The 27,646-nt window shown below is 33.8% G+C and overlaps 4 protein-coding genes across 5 annotated transcripts; 3 read left to right on the top strand and 1 right to left on the bottom strand.

The window, feature by feature from the left end:
- Window positions 1-1,896: 1,896 nt before the first annotated feature.
- Window positions 1,897-9,184, top strand: LOC118054740 (galactoside 2-alpha-L-fucosyltransferase). 2 transcript variants are annotated; one of them, XM_035066428.2, is made up of 3 exons: window positions 1,897-2,112; window positions 5,887-6,565; window positions 7,280-9,184. In XM_035066428.2, the coding sequence occupies exons 2-3, from the start codon at window positions 6,361-6,363 to the stop codon at window positions 9,058-9,060; spliced, it is 1,986 nt and encodes a 661-aa protein (XP_034922319.1). In that variant the 5' UTR covers window positions 1,897-2,112; window positions 5,887-6,360; the 3' UTR covers window positions 9,061-9,184. The 2 variants fall into 2 exon arrangements, with proteins under 2 accessions (XP_034922319.1, XP_034922321.1); XM_035066430.2 differs by having other exon boundaries at window positions 6,014-6,565.
- A 3,182-nt stretch (window positions 9,185-12,366) lies between these two features.
- LOC118054741 (probable fucosyltransferase 8) lies at window positions 12,367-14,930 on the top strand. Its single transcript, XM_035066432.2, has 2 exons — window positions 12,367-12,736; window positions 12,883-14,930. The coding sequence occupies exons 1-2, from the start codon at window positions 12,544-12,546 to the stop codon at window positions 14,655-14,657; spliced, it is 1,968 nt and encodes a 655-aa protein (XP_034922323.1). The 5' UTR covers window positions 12,367-12,543; the 3' UTR covers window positions 14,658-14,930.
- Window positions 14,931-18,658: 3,728 nt separating this feature from the next.
- Window positions 18,659-21,030, top strand: LOC118054584 (probable fucosyltransferase 8). Its single transcript, XM_035066220.2, has 3 exons — window positions 18,659-18,700; window positions 19,126-19,429; window positions 19,506-21,030. Exons 1-3 carry the CDS (start codon window positions 18,659-18,661, stop codon window positions 20,939-20,941), a joined length of 1,782 nt encoding a protein of 593 aa, XP_034922111.1. The 3' UTR covers window positions 20,942-21,030.
- A 1,706-nt stretch (window positions 21,031-22,736) lies between these two features.
- Window positions 22,737-26,364, bottom strand: LOC118054742 (uncharacterized). Its single transcript, XM_035066433.2, has 2 exons — window positions 26,179-26,364; window positions 22,737-24,993 (listed from the first exon to the last, which is right to left on the bottom strand). The coding sequence occupies exon 2, from the start codon at window positions 24,963-24,965 to the stop codon at window positions 22,866-22,868; it is 2,100 nt and encodes a 699-aa protein (XP_034922324.1). The 5' UTR covers window positions 24,966-24,993; window positions 26,179-26,364; the 3' UTR covers window positions 22,737-22,865.
- Window positions 26,365-27,646: the final 1,282 nt, after the last annotated feature.

Genomic DNA, 27,646 nt, shown 5'->3' on the forward strand with positions numbered 1-27,646 from the left:
TAGCATACAATAATCTGCTGGCATTTATGGGACCATGTTATTGATTTCTAACCCCATAGAAAAATATAAGATTAAGAAAATAAAAACTAATTAATGACTACAGCTTTAAGAATACGTTGGATTGTGTTGAAAAGCCCCATTGTCTTCAACATTTATCCTCGCTTTTGACTTTAAAATGCCAATCCAACAGTTAAAACTCATGTTCTCATATAAGAACATGCTTACACTAGCCATTCCCCCCATAAAAGCATGAGGAATTTCAAAATATATGGATAGAAAACGGATACTCTGAGGCTATCCCTTTGTTTCCAGAAGGGAAAAACAAATAGAAGGGCAAGAACGTAACTAAAACTTCTCATGTTTTATGTTTTGTAGCAGGTATGCAAGCTTCACCAGAAATTTAAGTGTCTGTATGTTTCAGACAAGGACTCTCTGTGACATCTAACAAGCTTAGCATATACTACACTTTTTTTTTTCAACCTTAAAATAATTGTTAAGATTTTTGGAAGTACAAAATTTGATGCATGCTAACTGAAATACTTTTAAAATACTTAAATGGTGGCAAGTTGGACAACATATTTTTCTAAAACAAATACTGAGATGTTGGTATATTAGATTGATCTGAATCAAACATGGTTAATTTATAAAATTTATAATCTGAAATATAAAATTGTGATAAAATCATCAAACTCATATTAAAACAAAATAGAAAGGTTAATTATAATGAATCAAGCATTGAAGGGAGGAAAGGAAAAAAATATAGAATTTTTTTTTTTATATAAAAAAAATAACTCGAATAAACCTATATTGACAATAAGCATAACAACGTAAGCTAGGGTGAGTGTTTTTTGGATGTAAGAATACAAGTGTTAAGGCAAAGCTATCATTTTTAAAGAAGCAAAAAATAAGTTTAACTAATTTAATAATATATATAAAAACTTAATTTAATAATGCAAAAAACAAAGCAAAACTAAACCATTTTTCTAAATTTGAGTTACTATTCTAAAATTGTAACTAGTAAAATATCAAACCTAAACTTAATTAAAAAAATTAATTTCCAACCAATTTAATATTGGTTGGTTAATATTGGTTGCGATTTGATCTTTTTAATTAAATTAAATTACTAAATAGCCTTTAAAAATATTTAAATATTACTAAAAAAAAACATAATGCAATGATAAAAACACATTTCTAAACTAGCCTTAAATTTTATGATTTTAAGGTTAAATATATTACATGGCAATGCAAAAAATATAAAAAAACAAAAAACTCTTCAAGGTCAATATTTTTTTAACTTTTAAGTCATATATGTCATTTTACCATGCATTGAAAATAGAAAATACAAAAAACTTCTAAATAAAAAACCTATATTTTTTACTTTTAAAAGCAATAAAATTATTTTTACTGCATAAACAAACCAAATTATCTCTGATCAATTTACTAATAACCATTCATTTAAAAAAATAATTTTACCTTCATAAACTAGACAATTATTTTACAAAGAGAAGGAAAAAAAAAACAATTCACTGTGACAAATCATATAGTGAATTTTGTCACATGTAACACTACATCACACACACACATATATTTTAATATAACGAATTGAATATGGTAATTGATCTAGAAGTTTTTTTGAGCTCTCATCATTACTGTATGCAACAATACAGAATGAAGCTGCTGTGTTTTTCGAGGGCTGCTCGAGGCTATAGCTATTTTGTAACTTTTTTTTTTTTGTGTTTTAAAGTTTTTTTTTTTAAAATTGAAATTATTTTTATTTTTATTTTTTGAAATTAAAATTTGAAATCAGGAGATCATTTATTTACTTTTTATAACTTAGGGACTAATCAATTACTTTTTATAACTAAGTTATAATTAATTGCAATTCTAATGAATGGCGGGTGGGAAATTTATAAATTCCCAAGACCAAAGGCTTCCTTTCGATAATATTTCATAATTGAAATATAAAAAAGGTCGGGAGAGTCAGATGTCTGTACCCCAGTTACGTAATTAACGAGTGTCGGTGCTGCAAGAAGCGGAACGACGGGAGCTTCGTCTTCAAACCCCATCGTTTCTAGATTTTGCTGGTTCATCAAAACCGAATTCTCTCAAACAGTGAGTTCTGTATGATTTTTGTTTTCGATTAAAGCTTGGATAGTGACGAAACCTATCAATGTTTTCTAATTTGAGTTAAATATCGATCTTAATTGAAGAAAATTGGAGTGAAAATGAACCTGTTTTTTACCGGGTCGGAGTGACCCGAGTGGATGTAGAAGGAGCACTAGTATGGTTGCTGATGCCGATACACCTGTGTGGCATTACTGTGCTCGTTAGGTGAACTCAAGAGTTAACCTCTGATTCTGTAGAGAAATTACTTTTTCGAAATAGGCCGAGTTTCATATTGCTTGTGGTCTTAATGATTTGTAATGTAGATTTTTTAATTCATGCTGATTGGTCTAATCTAAGAATTGAAGGCTGTAAAAGTTTTATTTTTCATATTTTAATATAGATGCACATGTACCAGGGAGGGATTTAGTCAAGGATATAGATTGCGTTATTCCCCACAGCAGAATCCATGTAGTTTGCGTTCCGAATAACGCATTTAAAATGTCCCCCATGTCTTTTTTCCCCCTCCATTTCTCTTTACTAGGTATGAATTGAAGCAATTAGAGTTATCAATTGAAGCAATTGATGCTATAAATTACTTCAATTAGGGTCTTATGCTGAATTTTGGGATAATTGGGTAATTTTGTCTTATTGATGTAATTAGTTATGAATTAAAGCAATTGATGCTATAAATTTTGATTGAATTGATGAGAATTTGTAAGAATTGATCAAAATGGGTTTTGTTGTTTTACAGAATATGTCTTCTAATAAGATGATGCTGTTATGTTATTATGGTGGTGCTATTGTTAATGGTATGAACAATAACATTACTTACAACGGAGGAAGCATTGTGCTTTTGAATGCTAGTTTAGACATGTCACTAGCCGAACTTAAAAATGTAATATGTGGAAGAACTAGGTGGAATTATAATGATGTTGAAGTTGATATTTTTTGGAGGATGCTTGCTAGGGAACGTCCAGTTCATTACTATGTTGCCATCCCAATTTTTTGTGACATGAGTTTGAAGACCGTGGCTGGGTTGTCCGTCCAATATGGATTGAGATTAATTGAGTTGTACTTGAATAGTCGACCTAAACGAGTACACTCCTCTTCTACTATGAAGTATACTCAAATCCCAACTTATACTCAAATGGGTACACAAGCTTCACAATCTATTGGTTCGTCTAGGACAATTAGTGGTGTAGTTAACTACCTGAAATTATGGAAAGAGAAGTTCCAAGTATGCATGGTTGTGCATATGTCAATAAGCATCATATCCTGCTGGTTCGTCTAGGACAATCAGTGGTGCAATTAACTCAGCATTCATACCAGAAATTATGGAGAGAGAAGTTCCAAGTATGCATGGCCATGCAACATCAATAATGACTTCAAACCTATTGACGATTAAGATGAGGGAGAAGACTACCATCACCTTGATTCGGAATTTGTTGCGTCAGTGATTTCCACATTTGTGACAATTGATATAAGTGTGAAAATTGCCGCCATTAAAGCAGCAATAAATACACTATGATTACAAGGAATGGCTGTAAAAGCAAAAGGTTCTTGAGTGGCTTTTCAACTCACATGAGGAGTCTTTTGAAATTCTGCCTAGATTGTTGTTGGCTCTCCAAGAATCATATCCTGGTACAATTGTACAATGTGATCACATGGGATATTTAAATAATGTTACAGCAATATATGGGAGATTTTTCTAGGCATTTGGAGTAGCAATTGAGGATTGGAGATATTGTAGGCCACTGATAACGGTTGGCAGCACCCACCTGCATGGGAAATTTATTGGGAAGTTCTTGATTGTAGTTGGTTTTGATGCTAACAATGGGATATTTGCTTTGGTCGAAAAAGAAACCGATTACATCTGGACATGGTTCTTAGATTGCATTCAGAGATATATTATTAGTGGTCGTACCGGTTTATTTATATTATCACATAAACATATGGCTATAAAGAGTGTCATGACAGAGATATGGCCCGAGCCGGTTGGGTTTCACCAGTATTGTTTGCATCACTTTATTAGTAACTTCAATAGGAGGTTCAAAGATCCTACTTTGAAAAACTTTTTGGGTATGATGTGTCGTGAAACATCAAAGTGGAAATTTAATACATGGTATAGTCAAACAATTGATAAGGACCCACGAATCAAAAAATGGCTGGAACGTGAACCAAAGGAAAAATACACTTTTATATGATGGAGGGCATCGTTATGGTAATATGATAACTAGTATGTCAAAAGTCCTTAATAGTATCTTGAAAGATGGACATGCATTGCTTGTTACTTCTCTAGTCTAGCTGACTTTTTACAGGTCAAATAAGTATTTTTCCCATCAGAGAGCCCAAACACAAGATTTCATTTCATGTCATCTATTGTGGCCTCTGCAAGTACTTTGTGAAATCAGAAAAGATTCGAAAAAATCAAGAAGCCATAGAACAATTCTCTTCGATGCTGAAATATGATGTTTTGAGGTCAACACCCTTCGTAAACCAGGTGTTTAAAGAGTGATTCAACACACAGTTAACATAAAAGAAGGAAGTTGCACATGTGGTAAATGAAAAATATTCCATCAACCATGTTCTCATGCCTTTGCATGTTGTAAGACGCTTCGAGTTGATTATGTCCAATTTGTTTACCCGTTCTATAGTGTTGATATGTATCAAAACTCATATGCTCCTTTATTCCATCATGTACCTAACGAATCATTATGGAATGAATATAATAGGCCTTAGATAAAACCAAAACCCTCGGGATGGAGAACTAGTTAGGATTGAAGGAGATTCACTTGGTTGCATAATGAGATGGATGCTAATGAAGCCGACCCACCAACAAGCATTAGGAGGGGAGAAGTACCAGCTCTATAGATGGTTACACGTAGTCATTGTATGTTGTTTTATTAATTTTTTTGATGATGAGCTTGTATTTTATTTTTATAATTGTTTTAGGCTTGTCAACGAGAGATTATTATTGTTGAACACACTTTAAATTTTTATAATTAGGTTGTTTAGAATTTCAAACGAGATGTTTTTAATTGAATGAAGGCAACATGGTTGAATGAAGCAATGAGGGTAAGAGAGATAATTAAACATATTACCATTCTATAGGTTAGGTTGTGCTGTTATGATAACTGAATGAACATGGCAGCAATGGTGATAAAACTTTATTAATAGAATATTTTAAAGCTAGCACAATCACGTGATGGCTTAATTAGAATGTGCCAATATATATGTTTAAGGTTTAGAGCTAAGGTTTAGGATTTCAGGTTATTGTTTAGGGTTTAAGAGTGTATAGGTTAGAGGTTAGTGTCTAGGAGTGTATAGGGTTAGAGTTTAAGAGTGTATAGGTTAGAGTTTAAGAGTGTATAGGAGGGTTTAGTATTAGGTTTTAGGTTTACGTTTAAGGTTTAGATGTTAGGGTTTTGGTTTACAGTTTGGTTTTGGGGTTTAGGTTTGTGTTAGGCTTGGGCCTTGGGGTTTAGGTTTTGGGGTTAAGGTTTAGAGATTGGGTTAGGGTTTGTGGTTTGGGATTTAATTAGGGTTGACGAATTAAATTCAAGGGTTGTGGCTTAATTTTTCAATTCATGGATTGCATTTTTGGGAACAATGCAACCCATTAGATTGTGTTGTTCCCAACTGCTCAATTCTGAAACTGTGCTATTTTTCTAAATATTTTTTGGGCTTTATTGGTTTGCCAAATATATTTTAGCATGTGTTAGTTTAAAAGGAACTCTACAATAATAGCATGTGATGTATTTTGTAAAATTTACCTTTCAGGGAAGGAGTTAGTTCCCAATTCATATTAAGGGTGCATGCTAGCTATAGCTAGAAATCTTGTATCAGCCAGCTGAATATCTGTTATGGGACAACTGAGATCCTAACATATTGAATGTTTGGTGAACAGCTGAATATCTGTTCATGAATGCAGCAAATTACTTGGCATGTGTGCTTGTTTCCTATCAGGACTTGGGAGGGATCATTGTCGCAAGTTGGAATAGATCGACTGGCATGCTAAACCTGAGCTCATTTGTCATCAGTTTGTTTTGTACGGGAAGCCACAAGATGATTTTGAACAACCTTCTACTAAAAGCTTGTTATCCTTTCTCATCATTTATAGGCTCTAACATGCTCATGAAGTCTTAAATTGAACTGAGATGTCACAACAATATTGCAGGAGTAAATGATGTTTTGTGAACTTCATGAAGCTTAAAGTTTACATGGTGAATACTAAAATCAATGCTCAGTGTATAAATGATGGAAATCTTTAAAGCCGCAAAAGAAAGACTGGGATTTAATTTCAGGAGGACGACAATCTTGGTTTTGTCTTTCATTGCTTTGCCTGTGCTAGTCAGGATCTTTGTCTCGTATCAAGACTCGACATTTGATCTAATTGGGGGTTTAGCTAAAGCTAAGGTTTCTCCAGCAAATGCTCAAGATGTTGCAGCATTAGGTTTTGGTAAGACTGTTACTTCATTTAATTTTTTTTTCATATTGCTAATTCCATTTTCCCTTCTATAAAGGAGTTTTAGATTAATGTTATTTTCAGCTTTCGAGTCATTAAACTACTTCTGCACCCCCCCTCCCTCTCCAAAGCAGTAATATTTTCAATTTCAATTTTCTGTTTGTATTATGTACTTTGTTTGATAACAAGCGATCTGAAACTCGTTTCTGTGTTTGTTTGACTAAACAATTTATTTGCGTAAATGTTCAAATAATTTATATTTACCATCCTCCAAATTTCAAATGTCAATGTTTTTATACTACATGCTATGCTAAGTGCTTCATATTGCTCTTAGCTCCTGTAATGCATCCATTATAGGAAAGAATTGATGTAATTCTAATCCATTTTCCAGTACAAGCTACCAGCTTTCAGGAGGTTTTGATTGTTGAATTCTGTTTCCAGCTCAGTTTATTTTTCCTTTTCTTTTTCTGGGTTCTATTGTATGTCCCCAACGTGATAGTATTAAAAGTTACCATAGATTCCTATTGGTTAGGCATGCCCTTTTGTTTTCCTGGGCCTTTTAGCTATCAGAGAAAAGGTGTATTGATTCACCATACTATTATCTGATTAGTCTTCCTTTAAGGTTTTGAATGCTCAGTTCATTGTCGTGGTTTCTTCATCTGCTAATCAGCTGTTTATTTATCCCCTCACTTTTTCCCCTCTTTACAGCCTCAATAAATGATTCCTCTCAACCAACTAGCTTGCCTGATCAGAAGGTGCTTAATGAACAGCTGCCACCCAGATTTGGCAACGGATCAATTTCGAAAAATGAGTCCTCTCAGCCTACCAGCATACCTGATGACTCGCTGGTTAATGGACTTTTGGCTCCTGGATCTGGTGATGGATCAAGTTCAAAAAACGATTCCTCTCAGCCTACCAGCAAGCCTGACGATAAACCTCTTTCTTCTCAGCCTACCAGCGAGCCTGACAATAAACCTCTTTCCTCTCAGCCTACCAGCGAGCCTGATGAGAAGCTGCTCGGTCAACCATTGGCACCTGGATTTGTTGAAGAATTAGGTTTGAAATCTGATTCCTTGCAACCTACCAAAATGGCTAATGACAAATTGCTTGACGGGCTTCTATCCCCTGGGTTTGATGAAAAATTCTGCTTGAGTAGATACCGTTCTTTCCTATACCGCAAAGCTTCTCAACATAAGCCCTCTCCCTATCTCCTTTCTAAGCTACGCGAGTATGAAGATCTTCATAAACGTTGCGGACCACACACCAGATCTTACAATGAAACATTAAAGAGACTCAAATCTAGCCATACAGGTAGTACTGGTGGGTGTAATTACATTGTCTGGTTGGGTTCTAACGGGATGGGGAACAGGATAATAAGCATGGCTTCAGCATTTCTTTATGCTCTCCTTGCAAACCGAGTCCTACTTGTTGATCATGGCAGGGACATGGCCCACCTCTTTTGCGAGCCATTTCCCAACACGTCATGGATATTGCCCATGGACTTCCCCATTAAAAAACAATTCCATACCTTGAAACAGAGACATGATCGTTTCAGAGATATATCAGAGTCGTCTCCCCCATCATTTGTATATGTTAATATACCTCACGGTACTTATGATTTTGATGAGCTTTTCCTGTGTGACCAGAGCAGAGCTCTTCTCGAAAAAGTTCCTTGGTTTATTCTATCGTCTGACCAATATTTTGCCCCATCTTTCTTCCTGAGCCCATCTTTCAAGCAAGAGGTAAGCAAGCTGTTCCCAGAAAAGGAAACCATTTTCCATCAATTGGGTCGCTATCTTTTGCACCCCTCCAATCAGGTTTGGAGAGTAATTACAAAGTTCTATCAGACTAATCTAGCGAAGGCAGAACAGAGAATTGGCCTCCAAATAAGAGTATTTAACCGCAAGAGTAGTCCAGTTCAAGTGGTCATGGATCAGATATTATCCTGTATGCTGAAGAAAAAGCTTCTTCCAGAAGTTGATACCCAGAACGATGTACGTTCTTCTCCTCCAAATAATTCATCAAAAACTATTTTAATAACTTCCTTGTATTCAGACTACTATGAGAACATGAGTGCCATGTACCAGTCAAAACCAACTGTGACAGGTGAAGTGATCAGGGTTTGCCAGCCAAGCCACGAAGAATATCAACACAAAGCGGATAACCTGCACAACATGAAGGCGTGGGCAGAAATTTATCTTCTGAGCTTGAGTGATGTTCTAGTCACCAGTGCCGGGTCAACCTTCGGCTATGCTGCACAAGGTCTAGGAGGTTTGAAGCCATGGATGTTGATTAGACCGAAGAATAAAATGGTTCCATATCCGCCTTGTCGACTAGACAAATCCATGGACCCTTGTTTCCACTATGCTCCCAGTTATGAATGTAAGGCGAAGCACAAAACTGATTATTTCACTGTTGTTCCTTATGTAACGCATTGTGCAGATCGGCAGGCAGGAGTGAAGCTTTTTAACGATCATAAACGATTGTAGCGGAAGCCACTTGTAAGCTGTAACGATGGGTGGTAACTTGATTTATATTTTAGCATGTTGCTGCTGGTGCATGTTCTTTGTGTCAATATTTTGTAATATTCATTCATACATCCGTTGACAATAAGGACAATTATCATTCTTTGCAAAAAAATGAATTGGTGGTTACGGAAATTGATGGATGATCCAGGTATTGATGTTGAAGGATGCCTCATAATCCTATGGCCATGTAAGATGGATGGAGCTTAGCTTCAAAGAGCGGAAGCGTGCTTCCTTTTGATTATCAACGACTCATCGTTTGAAGTTCTGATTTTCCTCGATACAAGTCGTTTGTGTTTAGAAAAATCTCTACTCCCTGTCGACAAGTAACGACTAGATAATATGGATCCTGGTCCTCGTATGTTTTCTTAGCATTTAATCCATAACTTCCATTTAACCAGATTTCTTTTGTTTAATGTGATTTTATTTACTATACAAATACATTCAAATGAATTTGCACCGGTTTTCCTTTTTTGAATAGTCACCAAGCCCCATTCTAAGCTGTTTTCATGCGAGGCTTACGAGATTGACCGAGTTAATTTAAATCATCTTAAAATGAATTTTCTTTAAAATGTTAAAGATTTTGTCTAAATCAATTAATTGTAAGTAAATTTAGATTTTTAATTGTATCAGTCAACCTCAAATATATATTTGGGATCGACTAAATAGATATTTTTAGGTATATTTGAGATTGTGGTAATGGTTGCGGTTCAAAGTGTTTTTTATTTAGAAATGTATCAAAATAATATTTTTTTATTTAAAAATTATTTTTGAGATCAACACATCAAAATAATTTAAAAACATAAAAAATATTAATTTTTAGCCAAAAAAAATAAATTTGAGGGAACCGCGTTCCCAAACAAACTTTAAACCTCACCTGGGAGTTGTTTTAGTGCAAGGCTCATGTCACGAGATAAACCAAGTTAATTCAAGTTAATTAAAATTTTTTCCTTAAGAAAATCAAAACAAGATCATCTTAAAAGGATTTTTCTTTAAAATGTCAAAGATCTTGTCTAGATCAATTAAATTGTAAGTAAATTTAGGTTTTTAATTGTATCAATTGAGTTAACCCCAAACAATTTTTTTAATCCAACTTGAGCCGGGTACTGAGCTTTGGGTTTACTAACGGTTTGATATTTTTTTTTTCCTGAATCTGCAATTGATAACTATCAAATAGAAGTCACATGCAAGCATTGTATTTTTCCTCCTTTTATTTTACCATCTTCGGTTTTTTTTTCCTTTGATTTTCTATTGTTTTTGATTTTTTTTTATAGCTTCTCAATATTTTCTTTAAAAATAATCTGAGAAAGGAGCTGCATGTTTTAAAACAATGAATTACATATTATTCTGCAAAAGGAGTTAGCCTCTCAATGAGTGTTTATTTTGCCTTATAATTTATATTTTAAAATTGTTTTTCACTTTAAAAAGCATTAAATTAACACAATTTTAAGTGTTTTTAAATGATTTTAATACACTGATATAAAAAATAAAAAACTATTATTTAAATATATTTTTAATTAAAAAAACACTTGTATATAAATACCAAACACATTTAATAAACACCCTAAGCCACATCAACTTGACCTCTCTCTGATATACCCAGATTTAGATTTAAAATTTTAGTTGTGGAGCAATCCACCTAAAAAATAGTTATTCAAAATATATAATATTTTGATTGTTGTTTTATTTTACTTATATTTTTATGATATTTTTGTGAATTTTAAATAAAAAACTCACCTCTTAAATAATTCATTTAGTTTTTTTTTTTTTAAAAAATATATATATTTTTAAATTGTTTAGTTTAAGTTATTTTTTTAATAATAATATTATTAATTTAAATGACTTACTAACCATACATCACAACAATTTAATATATTTAATCTTATTAAATATTCCTAAGAATGTCATGCTAGGTGTCAAGGATTTAAAGATTAAAAAGGAAGAAAATAATATCTACCATTCCATAAAAGAAAGAAAAGGTATAAGCAAGCACTATGAAAGTAGTAATTCTTAAGGATATGTTAATTAGTCAGATTTTGAGTTTTTTTTTAATGATTATAAGTTAAGTTTTTGCTAATTTTAAAATTTATAAAATTAATTAAGATACACATAAATTAATCCAAACATCTATGTTAATAATAATAATAAAAAAAGACCCATCCAGAGCTCTTCAGTGACAGACTTACAGCACCAAATTCAATTGCATTATAACCACGACTTATCTTCATTTACACAAAGCATAATGCACTTGATCAAATTAAAATGCATTAGATTTATATTAAAATCTCCACCTCATAATAATCTCTAGACCTGTAAATGTAAGAGAAACTGAATATACAAATCCCTTTTCTGGGAAATTTTTGTTCCCTTGTCAATCTACAAGTTACCTGTGGGATCAGGTATTTATTAGCTTAAATTCTATTTAAAGAAGGGATTTCTTGAATTGATTGAGTTGATTTGCTGACACCATTAAACAGAAACCAAAGAAATAAATTGAAGGCAAGAAATTTTAATTAGGAAGGTTTTTTTCAGTTCCTTAAATAGCTAAAATTTCCCAGATTTTACTTTATGGACAACCATATCAGGCCCTCGTTTTAGTCCTATAGGGCTCTGTAATTTTTCAAACCAAACAATTGTGCTGGATTGTTCAAAGATTAAGAACAAAGGTGAGAGGCTGAGAGTTTTTTTTTTCTTCATAAATTCAATTTTCTAACAGGTGGTACAAAATAGATTTTTCTTCATTGCATGTGTTCTTTAATTTTAATTTTTAGATAATTTTTTTCACCAAATTCTGAAGGATTATATATATATTTTTTACTTTGCAGTGCCCTGTTTTTTTTTTTTTTTTTTTTCTTTCTTTCAATAACTTCCTTTTTTTTGAAAAAAATTAGTTTATTTTTTATTAATTAAAAGAACTGAGTACGAAATATTTCAATTAGTTCTTGTGCTTTGTTAGCAAATTAAATGATTTCATGTCTCAAAATTGCCCTTGTTGAGCACAATTTATTTATTTTGTGATTTTCCATCTCTGCATGACACTTCCTTTATTTTCCATTTTCTTTTCATGGCGTGTTCTTGTGGAGAAGAGAATCTGATCAAGAATGCGATTGGTTTCTTCATGCTAAAAGTATACTAGCTAGGCCACCTAAAAGGTTGGAAAAACCTTGAAGTCAAGTTCATAATCTAGAACTTGATCGATACGCACATGTAGTCAGCACCATAACTTGCGGTTTTCAGTCTTTTTGTTTGCCAAGAATGAATTATGTCAAGGGACCCATGTTCTTGTTCCTGCACTAACTCGTAGGAAGTTTGATTTTTAAGCATCCTTAATTACAGTTCTTGTCAAGAACAGCTAATTTTCCAACATCAAACCTCAAGCATTTAAACGTTTTAAACACGCCTTCTGTATGCAGGTGGGGATTACAAGTGAAGCTCAGACAGGAAATCATGGAAATCTTTGAAGTAGTGAAGGATAAATTGGGGTTTGATTTCAAGAGATACTCAACATTATTACTTGTGTGTGCCATTGCTTTGCCTGTGTCTTTCATGATATTGATTATGTATCAGAACCCATCATTTGATCTAACTGGAGGATTAGCCAAGGCTGAGAAATCTGGAAATGTCTCAATAATCATTGTTGGTAAGACAAGCACACCATGATCATTCATCCATGCTTGAGTTCCAATACTTGTGCTCTTGGTGCTGATACATTCAGATTTTTCCTAATCATTGTCCAAATTTAGTTCTGATCTGCTTATTCTTTTGTTTTCCTTTCACCGTTTACAGATTTTAAAAATGATTCTTCACCACCTGCCTTCATCCCTGATGGAAGACTGCGTAAGAGGCATTTGCCTCCTGGATTTGGCAATGGAACTAGTTCAAAAAACAATTCCTTGCCGCATACCAGCGGGCCTAATGAGAAGCAGCTTAACAGAAGTTTGGCTCCAGGATTTCGGAAAGAATCAAGCTCAAGAAATGATTCCTTTGGAAATGGAGCAAGTTCAAAATATAATTCCTTGCCGGATGCCGGCAGGCCTGACGAGAAGCAGGATAATGGAACTTCGGCACCTGAATTTCTGAAAGAATCAGATTCAAGAAACGATTCCTCTCAGAGTACCAGAATGCCTGATGATAAATTGCTTGATGGACTTCTGGCTCCTAGATTTGATGAAAGTTCTTGCTTAAGTAGGTACCGGTCTTCCCTGTTTCGCAAAACTTCACCCCATAAGCCCTCTCCCTATCTACTTTCAAAACTACGTAGGTACGAAGATCTCCATAAACGTTGCGGACCTCATACCAAACCCTACAACAAAGCCTTCAAGAGACTCAAATCTAGCCATGGCAGTAGTGGAGGATGTAACTACCTTGTATGGATACCTGTTAATGGTCTGGGAAACAGGATGATAAGCTTGGCTTCCACATTTCTTTATGCCCTCCTCACTGATCGAGTCCTACTCGTTGAACTTGGAAATGACATGTCTGATCTATTTTGCGAGCCATTTCCAAATTCATCATGGATGCTGCCCAAGAACTTCCCCGGTGAGGTTGAGTTTCGCAGTCCTGACAAGAGACATGCTCGTGGCTATGGAAACCAGTTAAAGAATGGCATCATAAACGAGTCGATGGAATCGCTGCCGTCTTATACATTCCTGAATCTAGATCATTCTCATTATGATCTGGATAGACTGAGTTTTTATTGCAATCAAAATCCAACTCTTCTCCGAAAGGTACCTTGGTTGTTTCTGATATCAGATCAATATTTTGCCCCCTCTTTCTTCTTGACGCCAACTTTCAAAAAAGAAGTACAGAGGATGTTCCCTGAGAAAGAAACTGTTTTCCATCACTTGGGCCGCTATCTTTTCCATCCTTCAAACGAGGCATGGGGGCTAATCATCAGGTTCTATCAGGCATACCTTGCCAAAGCAGATGAGAGGATTGGCCTCCAAATTAGAGTATTCAACACCAAAACAACTACAGTTCACACTGTTCTTGATGAACTGTTAAAATGCACACAGAAGGAAAAATTGTTGCCACAAGTGGATCCACAAAGTCCTGTAGCTACTCCATCCAAAAACCAAAGATCGAAAGCTATTCTAGTAACATCTCTATATACGGAGTTCTTCGAAAACATAAGTAACACATACTGGGCTAAACCAACTGTGACAGGTGAAGTCATAGGGGTTTACCAGCCAAGCCACGAAGAAATTCAACACTTTGGGGATAATATGCACAACATGAAGGCATGGGCTGAAATGTATCTGCTAAGTTTGAGTGACGTGCTGGTGACAAGTGCTTGGTCTACTTTTGGATATGTGTCCCAAGGTCTAGGGGGTCTGACACCATGGGTCCTGTACAAGATAGAGCAAGGGAACACCCGAAATCCATCTTGTGTAAGAGACCTATCCATGGAGCCTTGTTTTCATTTTCCTCCAACTTATGACTGCAGAACAAAGACCAAGATGAATGCTGGTTCTCTGTTTCCTTATGTGAAATATTGCAAGGATCTGAATTGGGGAGTCAAGCTAGTTGGTGATGGTGATCATCAGGAGTTGCAGCTATAGTCTATACAGCGGCTTAACTAAATGATTTGATCATCACACTGGTCTCCAACTGTGTTATACTGTACCTCTTCTCATCCAATGTCTGTAATGAATTATCTGTAGTTCCATGACTTACACTTCCTAGAATTTCTGTTCTTACGAGGTTCTCTGTGATCCAAACGCCACACCCTGTTCGATAATTTGTAGAACAGGGGGGTAAAAATTCTTGAGCTAAATTCAAGGGAAATTCAGCTCCCTCTCCTTCTCTGCTCCCTCCATCTAGTATTTATTCACGTGGCACCTGTTCTTTTGATTTTGATGATAAGAGGGATCTTACGTTTAGAAGGATCTTTACCACTTGAATTATTGCATTCACCAAAATTTATTTTCTGACGGTATTTTTCTTGGGATTTGAATACCACTTGCCAAGTAGGCTGTGAGCCTCCATGAACTGAACATAGAAGTTGAATCAGCAAAATAAAATTCATACATTTCATGGAAAGAAGTATACTTTAAATATATTATCCGGATAACGAGTTAACACGTCAACTCTTTAATCAACGAATCAATTAGTATAAGGTTGACCCGCTAAACTGAAGAAGGTGATGTAAGTGAATAAAAGAGCTAACTTTCTATAAACTATCGAGTTATTATTAGTTTTGTTTTACATAACTTGGGGGACTATATAGTTTGGGCAACTGGCTACAGCTCAGGAATATAGTGACCATGACGTTTCTTCTTGTTAACACGACACGTCCTGCCTTTCAACTTGTTTAGTTAGTAAAATCAATTGTTTAGCCGTTGAAGTCCAGATATTACCGTTGAGAAAGTCTTTTAAACCCTTTGGCCATGCTTGCCTAGATCCCTGAAATACGGTTTGGAATCAATTCTTTTAATATAATTAAATTTCATTATAATATTTAATTTAAATTCAATAAATAAATTGAATTAACATGTTTAGAAAAAATAAAATTTTATTTATCTTATTTTTTATATCACTTTCATCACCTTTATATTGAATTCAATTTAGAACTACTCTAACAACATAATTAAAGGTTATTTCACCTCTTTAATTTAGAACTATTCTTACAGCATATAAGATGGAATGCAATTTTTTATTTTTATTTTTATTTTTATTTTTATCATTGAGATTATATGTAAAACTCATGTTTGGCTCATCAAACCTAAGCCCAAGTTTAGTAAAAAAACTCAAGAAACCAACCTAACTTATGTATTTAAAGAGATTTTTTTACTAAAAAATTAATTTTTATCTTTTCTCCTATTTTCCTTCCCTGTCGGGACTTCCTTCTCATATTCACAGACAATAAACTTAAATCTTTGGATTTTGAGAAGGATTGAAGAAGCATGTAAGTATCATGATTCTTTTTTTGTTGTTTTGATTGGGGATTTGATAATCGGTGAAGTGTTTTAGGGTTTTTATGATATTTAATATATTGATTTGATATATAGATAGTTTAATAGTTTTTATTGATGTTTAGGGTGTTAATTTTGGCTTAAAACAAATTAGTTAAGGACTGAAATTATGAGTTTTAGAGGAACAAATTAATTGTTAAGGAATTTGCAGTTTTGAAAATTGATAGATTGAAATTCTGGAAATCCCGACCAATTGGTTGGTTTGATAATGTTGGTCAACTAGTTGACCCAGTAGCAAGGATTAATCGAGTTTGTTAGATTTAATCAATTTGGGTTATATTTAAGATTTATTAGGTGAATCAGTTCAATTTTGTAATTATGTTTAGGTCTTTGAGCTTAGATTTTCAATCTTTTATATTATTTTGTTTCGAGTTGTTTTTTGAGTGTTTCACGTATTCTTTATAGGTTCTGTTGATGTTTCTCTTAATAATACTCAATAGTCTCTAGTTTTATATTTGTTTATCGTTTGCTTTAGTTTTTTTAAGTGAGTGAGATAATATTTAATATGCATGTAATATAAATAAATTATGTATATTGATTATATGATGATATTCTTGAATATTTATTTATATGTTGATTTACTTCCAAGTACTCATCAGTTTCTTGAATACATATGCATTCGCATTAAATTGTATTTGATATGAAATTTAGTCGCTTTAATAATTATACGAATATTTGTTATCTTTAGATATTAAATTTGCCAGTAAATCCATACTAACAAAGCGTAGTTAGTCTTTGTGCATATCATATCTGTATTCCTAGTTAGTGAAAGAGACACCAAATTATACACAGCTGATCATCATACAATGATCATCTTTAAGTGTCATCTGATCTCTAATATGTATTATATTATCATATGCCAATATACTTAGTGTGTATAGTTATATTAAGATGTATATGACTTATAAATTATTAATATCTAAAGATATATATTAAATATTATTTTCTCATTGAATTGATGTTTGAGAAAATGGCTCCATCATCCAGAATATAGATATCAATATTAATATTTTTGCCTTATTAATATTTTTGCCTTATGCACATCTGTTTTAGAACTCTATAATATAATGTAAGAATCCCATGTCTCATTTACATTGTCCATAGACAACTTGCAACCATGATATTTTAGAAATGGATGCTATCTGGATACGCTCACAAGTCTCTATCAAAAAGGAAACGAAAGAAGAAAGAAATTTTTAACATATATAATGCAATTTGCATTATGGTAAGACAATTTAAGAGGAATTAAGATATTATATATGGCTTCTATCAAGTTATTGTAAGGATTAAGACAAATTATAATTAAGGAGTTTAAAACATTATGAGTTCTAGATCAAATAATTGTAGTACTTAAGACAAATTAATTATAATGAATTTAAAGTATTACATATTCTATCAAACAATTATGGCATGACAAATATTTAAAGTCTTGATTTCTGCCCTAACGACAAGAAGAAAAAAAGATTTGATTTCTCATAAAATATAATTCATATTAAGCTTTCCCTTTCTATTAATCGTCGACAATTAATTGACTTCTAAACGCAAAAGAATATCGAACGTTGATATATAGGAAATTGGTGTAAGAAATGCAATTAATTAATTAACCCAATTTAAAATGTAATTAAGAACCTAATTTTTTTTGTTTAACCATGTCAATACCTAAATATTCAACACGGCACAATTCGTAGACAGAAACAAGGGTACGCATTTTCCGTATAAATATTTTAGCTAAACATGTTTTTATCTTTATATATATTATAAAATACTAACAAAAAATAATACTGTCATACATTTCCAATAAACTTAACTTGTCAGTTTTCATTTTCCCATATTTTATGATTTGAGCGTATAATTTTTTTAATTAAACATGTATTTATTTTTCTATATATATTTAAAATAAAACCGACATGCATTTCCATTAAAAGTAACTTGTCAATATTTCTTTCCTCCCACGATAGGGATTTAGTTTGTCAAATGGAAGGAGGGAAAACAACTGAAGTAATTAACAGTTTTTATCTCTTTATTACAAAAAAGAATAAGCTCAGATTTTAATCATTCTATGCAATTAGCCACGTTAATCCTTGTCCTAATTAAAATCAGCTTGTTTAATTTTTCTTAAGCTAGCCGCGCAACCTACTAATTAGAAATTAATTAAGATGGAAATTAAAGCATTTAATTCCGCCATCTATTATTAATTAGTGAAACATATTTGGCATTAAAATAGCTAATGGTTGAACTTAATTTTAGTACAAATCGCTTTCTAATTATACAAGGGAGCAAATATACAAGACTTGAAGACCAAAAACAAGAGGTTGTCTTTCTGATTACCCTTGATCAGGTGTTAATTAGCTTAGATAAGTACCAGGTTTTGCGTACTGTAAAATTTCTGGTAAAAATAAGGCTTGAGAAAGAAATTTCTGATCACAAAAAGATGGACTTCGATATATATATATATATATATATATATATATATATATATATATATAATGGCAGGGATATATTGCCTAAGCTTGTTCAAGTGAGCTTCCACTGCACTGAAGCTGTTATGCTCTCTATAGTATAGATTAATTACATGCCTGAAAATACAGATGGGCTTCGACACCAAGCAATTGTCTGAGAAGAACAGAAGGGTGGATTTCACATTAAAGCTCAGGACACATGCATGAATCTGAAACAGATATGAACAACAAGTAATTTAAATTATTTGTTTTATTTATTAATTTATTATTTTTACGGGGCTGCTATAGCTTGCTTCCTAATTCTTTCTTTGTCAACTTTGTCAATCCATGCACATTGGGCCGGGCAATCACATATAGTATTTTCGAAATCCCTCCCCTTCCTAGAGATCTGAATCTCTAGTGCAAGTTGATCTCTATTCCAGGGTGTTAACCATGGTCAGTAGTTATGATGACAGTCCAAAATTTCTTAGAATATTTAATTGTAAACCCCAAGCTATCTAGCTACCTTTTTCTGACTAAAGAAAACCTTCCATTCTTTGTTTTATCTCTAGGATTTCAATATATATATATATGTGTGTGTGTGTTTCCTCGAGTAGCGCCATAGCATAAAAAAATCCACAACTTCTAAGACGTCTGACATGGTTTCAGATGAATTTTCAGGGATGATCAGCACCATAAGAGATCAAACTTCCTGCAACAGGAAAGGCTTTCAATTCAAAGTGCAGAGAAATGGATATTGTTCAGTAATCCCATTTGCTTGTTTGACAGTACTTTTCTCTATTCTAGTAACAGTCTTAATCGTTCAGCAGAGGAGTACAACATTCAAAGTTAATGGAGGAGATGCTAAAATTAATGTCTTGGCGGGAGGAGCTGCTCAAACTGAGACACCAGGAGTTGTAGGTAGGTAAGACCAACCTTTTTTGGTTTCTTCTGATTTGATATGGCTGGTTTCTGAATTCCCTCCTGATTTTTACAGATTCAGGAAATGCTTCATCTCAGCAACTTCTTGACGAACTTTTTGCTCCTGGACATGACAAAGGATCTTGCTTAAGCCGGTATGAAGCCATCCTATATCGGAAACCCTCCTCGCATAAGCCCTCTCCCTACCTCCTCTCCAAGCTCAGGAGCTATGAAAGTCTTCATAACCTCTGCGGGCCTTATACCGAAGCCTACAACAAAACCCTCGAGCAACTCAAGTATGGCCGTAAGGTCAGTACCACGGATTGTAACTATGTTGTCTATACACCCTTGAGTGGCCTAGGGAACAGGATGCTGACCATTGCGTCAGCATTTCTTTACGCTCTCCTTACAAACCGAGTCCTACTAGTGGAATTCGGAAGTGAAATTGCCGGTCTGTTTTGTGAGCCATTTCAGCAAACAACATGGCTACTGCCTAGGGATTTTCCCTTAAGGAATCAGTTTGACAATTTCAGCCAGGAATATCCTCATACATATGGAAACATGCTGAAGAGTAGAGTCATAAACACTGCCGTGAAGTCTCCACCGCCACCATTTCTTTATATTTATCTAGCTTACAACATTGATCGTTACGACGGGCTTTTTTACTGCGATCAAAATCAAGATCAACTTGGAAAGGTCCCTTGGTTGGTTATAAAATCAAACCAGTACTTCGTTCCTTCTCTCTTCTTAGTCCCATCTTTTAAGCAGGAACTAAGCAAGTTGTTCCCTGATGAAGAAACTGTTTTTCATCACTTGGGTCGCTACCTTTTCCAACCCTCAAATGAAGCGTGGGGACTTATCACCAGGTTCTATCGAGCTTACTTATCCAAAGCAGATGAGACGATTGGCATCCAAGTACGAGTTTTCGATACGAAAGCTACTCCATTTCAAACAGTTATGCATCAGATTTTGTCCTGTACTCTAAAGGAGAAACTACTTCCTGAAGTCCTAGATGTGAAAAATTCTGCTGCTTCTTTGTCCAATAACCAAAGCATGAAAGCTGTTTTAGTAACATCTCTGTACTCAGAGTACTATGAGCATATAAAGGGAATGTATTGGACAAAACCAACTGTGAGTGGGGAGGTGATTGGTGTTTACCAGCCAAGCCATGAAGAACATGAAATTTACGGGAACAACATGCACAGCATGAAGGCATGGACTGAAATCTATCTGCTAAGTATGAGTAATGTACTGATTACAAGTTCCTGGTCAACATTTGGTTATGTGGCTCAAAGTCTGGGTGGTTTGAAGCCATGGATGCTTTACAGGCCTTTTAACGGAACAACCCCAGATCCTCCTTGTGTGCAAGCTATGTCAATGGAGCCTTGCTTTCATTTCCCTCCAAGCTATGGCTGCAAGGCAGATGTCTACATCGGTCCCGGTGCTATTGTTCCTCATGTGAAGCATTGTGAGGATGTGGAATGGGGATTAAAGCTGGTTAAAGATCATTGATTAGCTCTAGATGTTTTCTTGTTCGTATCGAGTGATTTAATTACTACTGGAGGTTATATATTCGTATAAACCCCACAATTTTTGTAACTGCTCTGGCCAAATCATTTCATCACTATAACAAAACCTAAAATGCATGCCCTATTTTGCCCTTACAGAAATACTCGTCGTCTATGTATTGTAAAGTAGTCTTTTCGCACCGACATATATAGATCATTCCAACTTGCAAGATTCAATGAGGACATCCAAGTCTTTTTATATTATTTGATAACAATGCAATGACAAAAATAATTTTAGAAGAAAAAAAATATTAAACTAGCATAAACCACATAGTGAAATTATTTAAATACACTCGGAATAAAAAAATAAAACTTTTTTGCATGGGTTTTTTGGTATTTAAATTATTATTTTTTGTTATACTCATGTTAATTAAGAGGTACTTTGGTTTTTTTTTTAATATAAAGTATTAATAAAAAGAAAATATGGCTTTTGTGTACAGTGAAATTACTTGGCTGCTCTAAGAATCAAGAAATTTAAAGCTTTGTTGGTGGAGTGTTTTGGTGTTTTACTCTTGGTATATACTATCCGTGCATCAACAAGTAAAAGTATGTTTATCAGTGTGGTAGTGATTGTTTTTCAAATAATTTTTTGTGTTGAAATGCATGTTAATAATTTTTTTTATTTTTTAAAAATTATTTTTGACATCAGCATATCAAAACGATCCAAAACATACAAACCATATTAAATTTTAACAAAAAAAATTAAATTTTATACAAAAACGATTTCAATCGTGTTCCCAAACATTTCCTGTTATTAGTGTTTTTCAAGCGATGTTATTTGGTTGTCAAATTCTACCTTCCATAACGGCCTTGAAAGCACATTGCCATCCCATTTATAATGGTAAGTGTGTGCAATGGTGCAATAGCTAGGCTCCAATAAGTTTTTTTTTTCTTTTCCTTATTTTTTTTTTGTTAAAGTATGAAGATGTCCTATCTTTTATTTTTTATATCCGATTTCATCTTTATTTATTATTATTATTATTTTAATTGATTTTTTTCTCAATTTTATCTTTTATCATTTGAGTTAATTTTATTTTTATATCAAATCTTCATGATTTGTTTTTACTTTTTTTTCTATGTGGCTATTATACCAATCATGTGCTCATAGGTCACAAGGTTAGCAGGTTAATCTAGATCTTTTTTTTTCTTTGTTTTTTTATAAGTTTTATTTTTTTTTTCTATTTAATTTCGAGTTGTTTGATAGTCGGGTTTCATACTTTATTCAATTCGCTTTCATTAATAATTATTTTTTTACTTTTTATTAGCATTCATTTGTTAAAGTAAAAAATTTATTCCAAGAAACAAATTTATTAAATGTAACTAAGTATATGACTCGTTGTGAGATGAAATATCTTAATTTTAGTTATTTTTTAATTAAATATTGATTTAATTAATTCAAATGCATGTATAATCATTTCCATTTAGGGTTGAGAATTTTTTATATCAAAAAATACATTGAAAAAGCTTGTATTTTTTCTACTTCAAAATTTTTTATCCTACCCATGGCAAAATACAAGTCTAATAGCTGGTTTTTATTTAATCTTGGTACGCCCTATATTTTGTTCTTTCAAATTCCAGTTGAGAAAGTATGATATGAAATTCTGTTTTATTGTTTTTTTTTAGCAAATGTCTGAAAGGTGAAAACCTATTGCCGAAATTGCAAGTCTTGTTGATTGCCCAAAATAGCAGCACATTCTCCATCTAGCAAACCAGTAATGAAAAAGAGGACACAAATCATAGAAGCAGAAACTGATGGATGCATTTACCACTGATAAAACCAGAAACAAGCATGAACATGCATCCAAACCCCAACTAAACAAGCCTCACCGCCTGCTTTCTTCTCCTTCTCCAAAGTCCTATCTCTAGTCCTAAGGAGATGGAGAAGTTACAAACTGCCTAGGCAAACTAAACATGTCCTTGCCTGCGAAAGGAGAGGTCCACTCGCGCGAACCGGCTGAGGATGATGTTTCTTTAGCCACTCCACTGTCCCGCAACCCTGATAGGAAGGAACCATTTGTACTGCTCGTCCTTGTGCTAGACGTGTTCCTAAGTAATGAAGACAGACCCAGCCACAACCCATTTGACTTAGAGGATAACATGCTCGAATCCAAAGTCCAATCGATGCTGGTGTAATCAAATTCTGACATCAGGCCTCCTGTATTCCAATCAACATGTGAAGAACCTAAAGTTCCAGCTGAGCCCCAGCCAGTGAATAAACCAAGTGAGGATGGTGCTGCTAGAGAAGGCAAAGATGCAGTCGTTTTACCATATGAACCTTGCAACTGAGATAGAACTGTAAGTGAAGGAGACCTTGTTCCTCCAAGTCCATTTGATGTATAATTTACTGGGCCGCTATAAGGGAACGGGTTTTGTTTGTATGACACTGGATGGTAAAATTGTTGTGAGCTCTGATTTACAAGACCAAGGCTTCCAGTGCTCTGATTTGAAAGCAACTTAACATTTGACCGCATATGTTCAACACCTGGAACATTATTTGAATACCATCCAGCTGTTACTGAAGGAGTGGCACTTGCGTAAGGGACTGTATTTTGTTTGGCATTCATAGATTGAGGGCTTACTGGTTCCCTCACTATCTGCTGCACATTTTTCCTCTCACTTCCAGTAAAACCAAGCTGGACATTGAGTTTTGTTGATCGAGGTGCTACTTGCATGGATGGTCCCATAGATGATGAGAATGCAGGGCTCGATCCTGTTGTGCCCACTCCTTCAGTAAAACCAAGCTGGACATCAAGTTTTGTTGATGGAGGTGCTACTTGCATGGACGGTCCCATAGATGATGAGAATGCAGGGCTCAATCCTGTTGTGCCCACTCCTTCAGTAAAACCAAGCTGGACATCAAGTTTTGTTGATGGAGGTGCTACTTGCATGGATGGTCCCATAGATGATGAGAATGCAGGGCTCGATCCTGTTGCGCCCCACCTCTTGTCTGCTAGTGGCTTGGGCTGATTCAGAGGTTGCAAGTTTCTACTCCCAGGTTCTGAATACGTTGGCACTGGAATTGCTGTTTTGTAGTTGAAATCCCGTTCATTCATTCTCTGTTGTGCTGTAACTGAAGTCACAGGTACAGGCTTTTCATGCAGTCTCCTCAGGTTATTCGTATTGGCAGTATATTCTTGCCTTGGTGGAGTTGCAGGTGGTTCCTGCTTCTGTGGCTGCAGGGTCTCTTCTGCCTTCACTAGATCCCCTTCACAAGCAATCACAGCTCTTTCAACCTCATGCTTTGAGCATTTGTATCTCATCTCTATTGCTGAGATTTGAGCGAGCTCCTCATTTATATCAATTTTTAGATTACCACCACTTTCAAGCTTAGAGTCCTTTTGAGCCTCCTCTTCACTTCCCTCAACAAGCCAGTTTACCGATTCTTCTACACTGCCCTCATTCAACATAAGGGCCAAGATTGCCCGCTCATGAGAAAAACCCATTGCCACAAGCTGTTGTGAAAGCCTATCTAGTTTTCTTGACATTAGATACCCACTGCATTGGTCATGCAACTCTTGTGCCCTCCTCTCTCTTTGACGCTGATGCTTTTTCTCATTCCTCTGACGGATCTTCTCACGTCGGTCGCTGTCTAAGCCAGGTATGGTTTCCTGTCGAGTAGAATTGATTATCTTCTCTTTAATGTCCTCTGACTCACCAGAGCAGCTCCCATTGTTGGAAACTGAATCATACTCAGAAACTGTTCCATGTGGGCTACTAGAATGCTCATCTGTGTCATCTATATTTCTGAAGCGACCATTATCATGCAAAGGCGGGAAAGCAGCAGCAGCAGCAGCTGGTTTTTCTAATGTGTGAAAAGTCCCAGAAATTGGATTATAAGCATTCGCTGGATTCCCAGTTATGGAGTTGGTTGATCCAGAAGACTTCATGGATGCTTTTGGTTGTTCTATAGCAGACTTTGCAGAGGTGTTATCCTTGGACTTGGTCTTGGAGTTTGATGCAGGAGACATCTTTCTGGATTACTATAAGATAATGTTCCTGCAAAATGTAAAAACCACTTCTTACAGCTAGAGAAAGCATAGCATAAATGCACATATCCAATGCATCATTTTCCATCTTTAACACCATATTCATGATAAACTGCAAAGAGTGTAGGAAAGAGAATTGGTTCACAATCTAATTCTTATCAGAAATGCCACATGCAGTTCCCTCAAAACATTCATTTAATCATATGTAGAAAACTCGATAACCTACATTCATAACGCTTCTAAAATCCCATTCTTAAATGGATGTTATGGGTGACAATCTCAAGATGAAATCACCTAAAAAGCATACAGCATGCTTATGCATTACATGAGAATCAACTGCATCTCGTTAGCCGCCCACTATTTAATGAAAAAACATATATCGACAAAAAGAGACAGCAGAATCATAAACTGAAAACCCAGGTGGCATGATGCATTCATCACACATTTGAAATTACAGAGTTATGTCACACAAATCCGAAACTAACATAGTTTTGAGGAAAAGAAAAATGGAAAAGAGAATAACACGAATTTTCTGCAATTCATCGATTTGCTAACAAGAATATCATCAAATCAAACACAAACGCAAAACAAGATACTTCACATCCTGATAAAGTGAGCAAACATAAAACCAAAGGTAAGATGCAAAATCAAATGTCATTAATTCAGCTCTCAAAATTGCATAACCGACTAATAAAATATCATTTGCAACCAATTTTTTGTAAGCCAAAAAATCATGCAAACAATAATAAAAACTGAAAAAAGAATTGATTCAAACACAAATCCATATACCATCCCACATTCTCAGTGCAAAACACAAGAAATGAAATCTTCAGTATTTCTTTGAATGGAAAACAAAAAGAAATGAAATTTCTAAATACCTACAAACCAAAAAAATGAAGCCCCACCACAAATTCTTGACCTCCACATTAAAAATAATAATAATAACTGAACTTTTACAGAAAAAAAATGAGCATAGAATAAAAAACTCAAATAAATACAATTAGATCTCTCAAGATCCAACCAGACCCGAAAAGAAAGAGATCAAAACAAACCAAATACATAAAACAAAAACCAAACACATAAAACAAAAACCAAACTTTCACAAACAACATTGATTTCTCAATGCATTCAAGATCTCTCTGCACCAAATTCAAAAAACACAAAACAAGAAAAAAAAATGGATCTGATAACAAACCTTGAAGAGAAAAGCGGCTAAGGGGTCGTTGATTTTGTAGTTGATTTGTGGGTTACGAGCGTTTCTTCGAAATTGTTTGCTATGTTTGTCTGTCTGTTGTGCAGTTCTAATGGCTTCCTCTATTTCTGGTTTATTTTTAAGGATTCTCTCTCTTTCTTGTCTTTTTTTTTTTTTTTTTTTTTTTTTTTTTTTTTTTTATGTTCTCTCTCGTACGCCAGGTGGAATTAGACTGTATTTAATTCAACCACTTCAGTTACGGTAATGGTTTTTTTTTTTTTTTTCCTTACTAATTGATGCTAATTTTAGTAAAGATTCTTCTTGAAAAAGGTTGCTGAAAAATAATTAATTATTTGATTTATAAGATTTGAGATTTAAACTAAAAAAATATTAACTTAATAAAATTTAATTGACTAAAGTTAATCTAAACTCTAAGATCAATTTTAAGGATTTTTTAACAAAAAAAAATAAAGTTATTTTATTCAAAATAACTTGTTTATTTGCAAATTACATCAATATTCTAATAATTTAAGTTTCTTTCAAGTAAATTTCTAGATCGGATCTCACATCTATAAATTAAAAAAAAAATTTCGTTAAAAAGAAAACTTATTTTTTTATAAATCTAGCGGCATTCACATTTTTAACAAGAAAAAATCATAAATAACAATATCTCTGTACAATGAATTTGTCTGATTTTAGATGCAATAATTGCCATAAAAAATTTATATATATATATATATATATATATATCTAGCGGCATTCACATTTTTAACAAAAAAAAAAAATCATAAATAATAATATCTCTGTACAATGAATTTGTTTGATTTTAGATGCAATAATTACCATAAAAAAGTATATGTGCGGTGATACATTAATAACCTTTTCCAATAATAGGGACCTGGATTTTCTTTCCATTTTATTTACTTATTTATTTTCTTTTATTTTATTTTTCTATTTTTTAAATGGGATGCGTAGAACAGGAAAATAGGCAAGGTAGATCTTAAATAGGCTGTTAATTTGAAGCTGTTTGGGATTGCGTTTGAAAAGCGCTTTTCATAAAATTTGAAATTTTTTTTTTTTTTTTAGCTTGGAAGTAATATGTTTTTTATATTTTCAAATCATTTTGATGTGCTGATCTCAAAAATAATTTTTAAAAAATAAAAAAATATTATTGACATGCTTTTCTAAGTGAAAAGCACTTTGAAAAGCAACAGCAACCACACTCCCAAACACCCCCTCCGGTAAAACCTAACAGCCACCACCTGTATTTAAAATGTAATAAATTTAAGTTTTTTTAAAAAAATTGAATTATCAAATCACGACTAACTTGTCAAAATCAAACTGGATTTATAAATATTGTTTTTACCTCTTCAATTAACTTTTTTACAAATGATTTTCTGTTAATTTCACAGCCTTATTACCCTCATTTTCATTGTGAAAAATAGTTTATATATATATATATATATATATA

This window comes from Populus alba, chromosome 3 (assembly GCF_005239225.2).
Source record: "Populus alba chromosome 3, ASM523922v2, whole genome shotgun sequence".
Taxonomy (NCBI): domain Eukaryota; kingdom Viridiplantae; phylum Streptophyta; class Magnoliopsida; order Malpighiales; family Salicaceae; genus Populus; species Populus alba.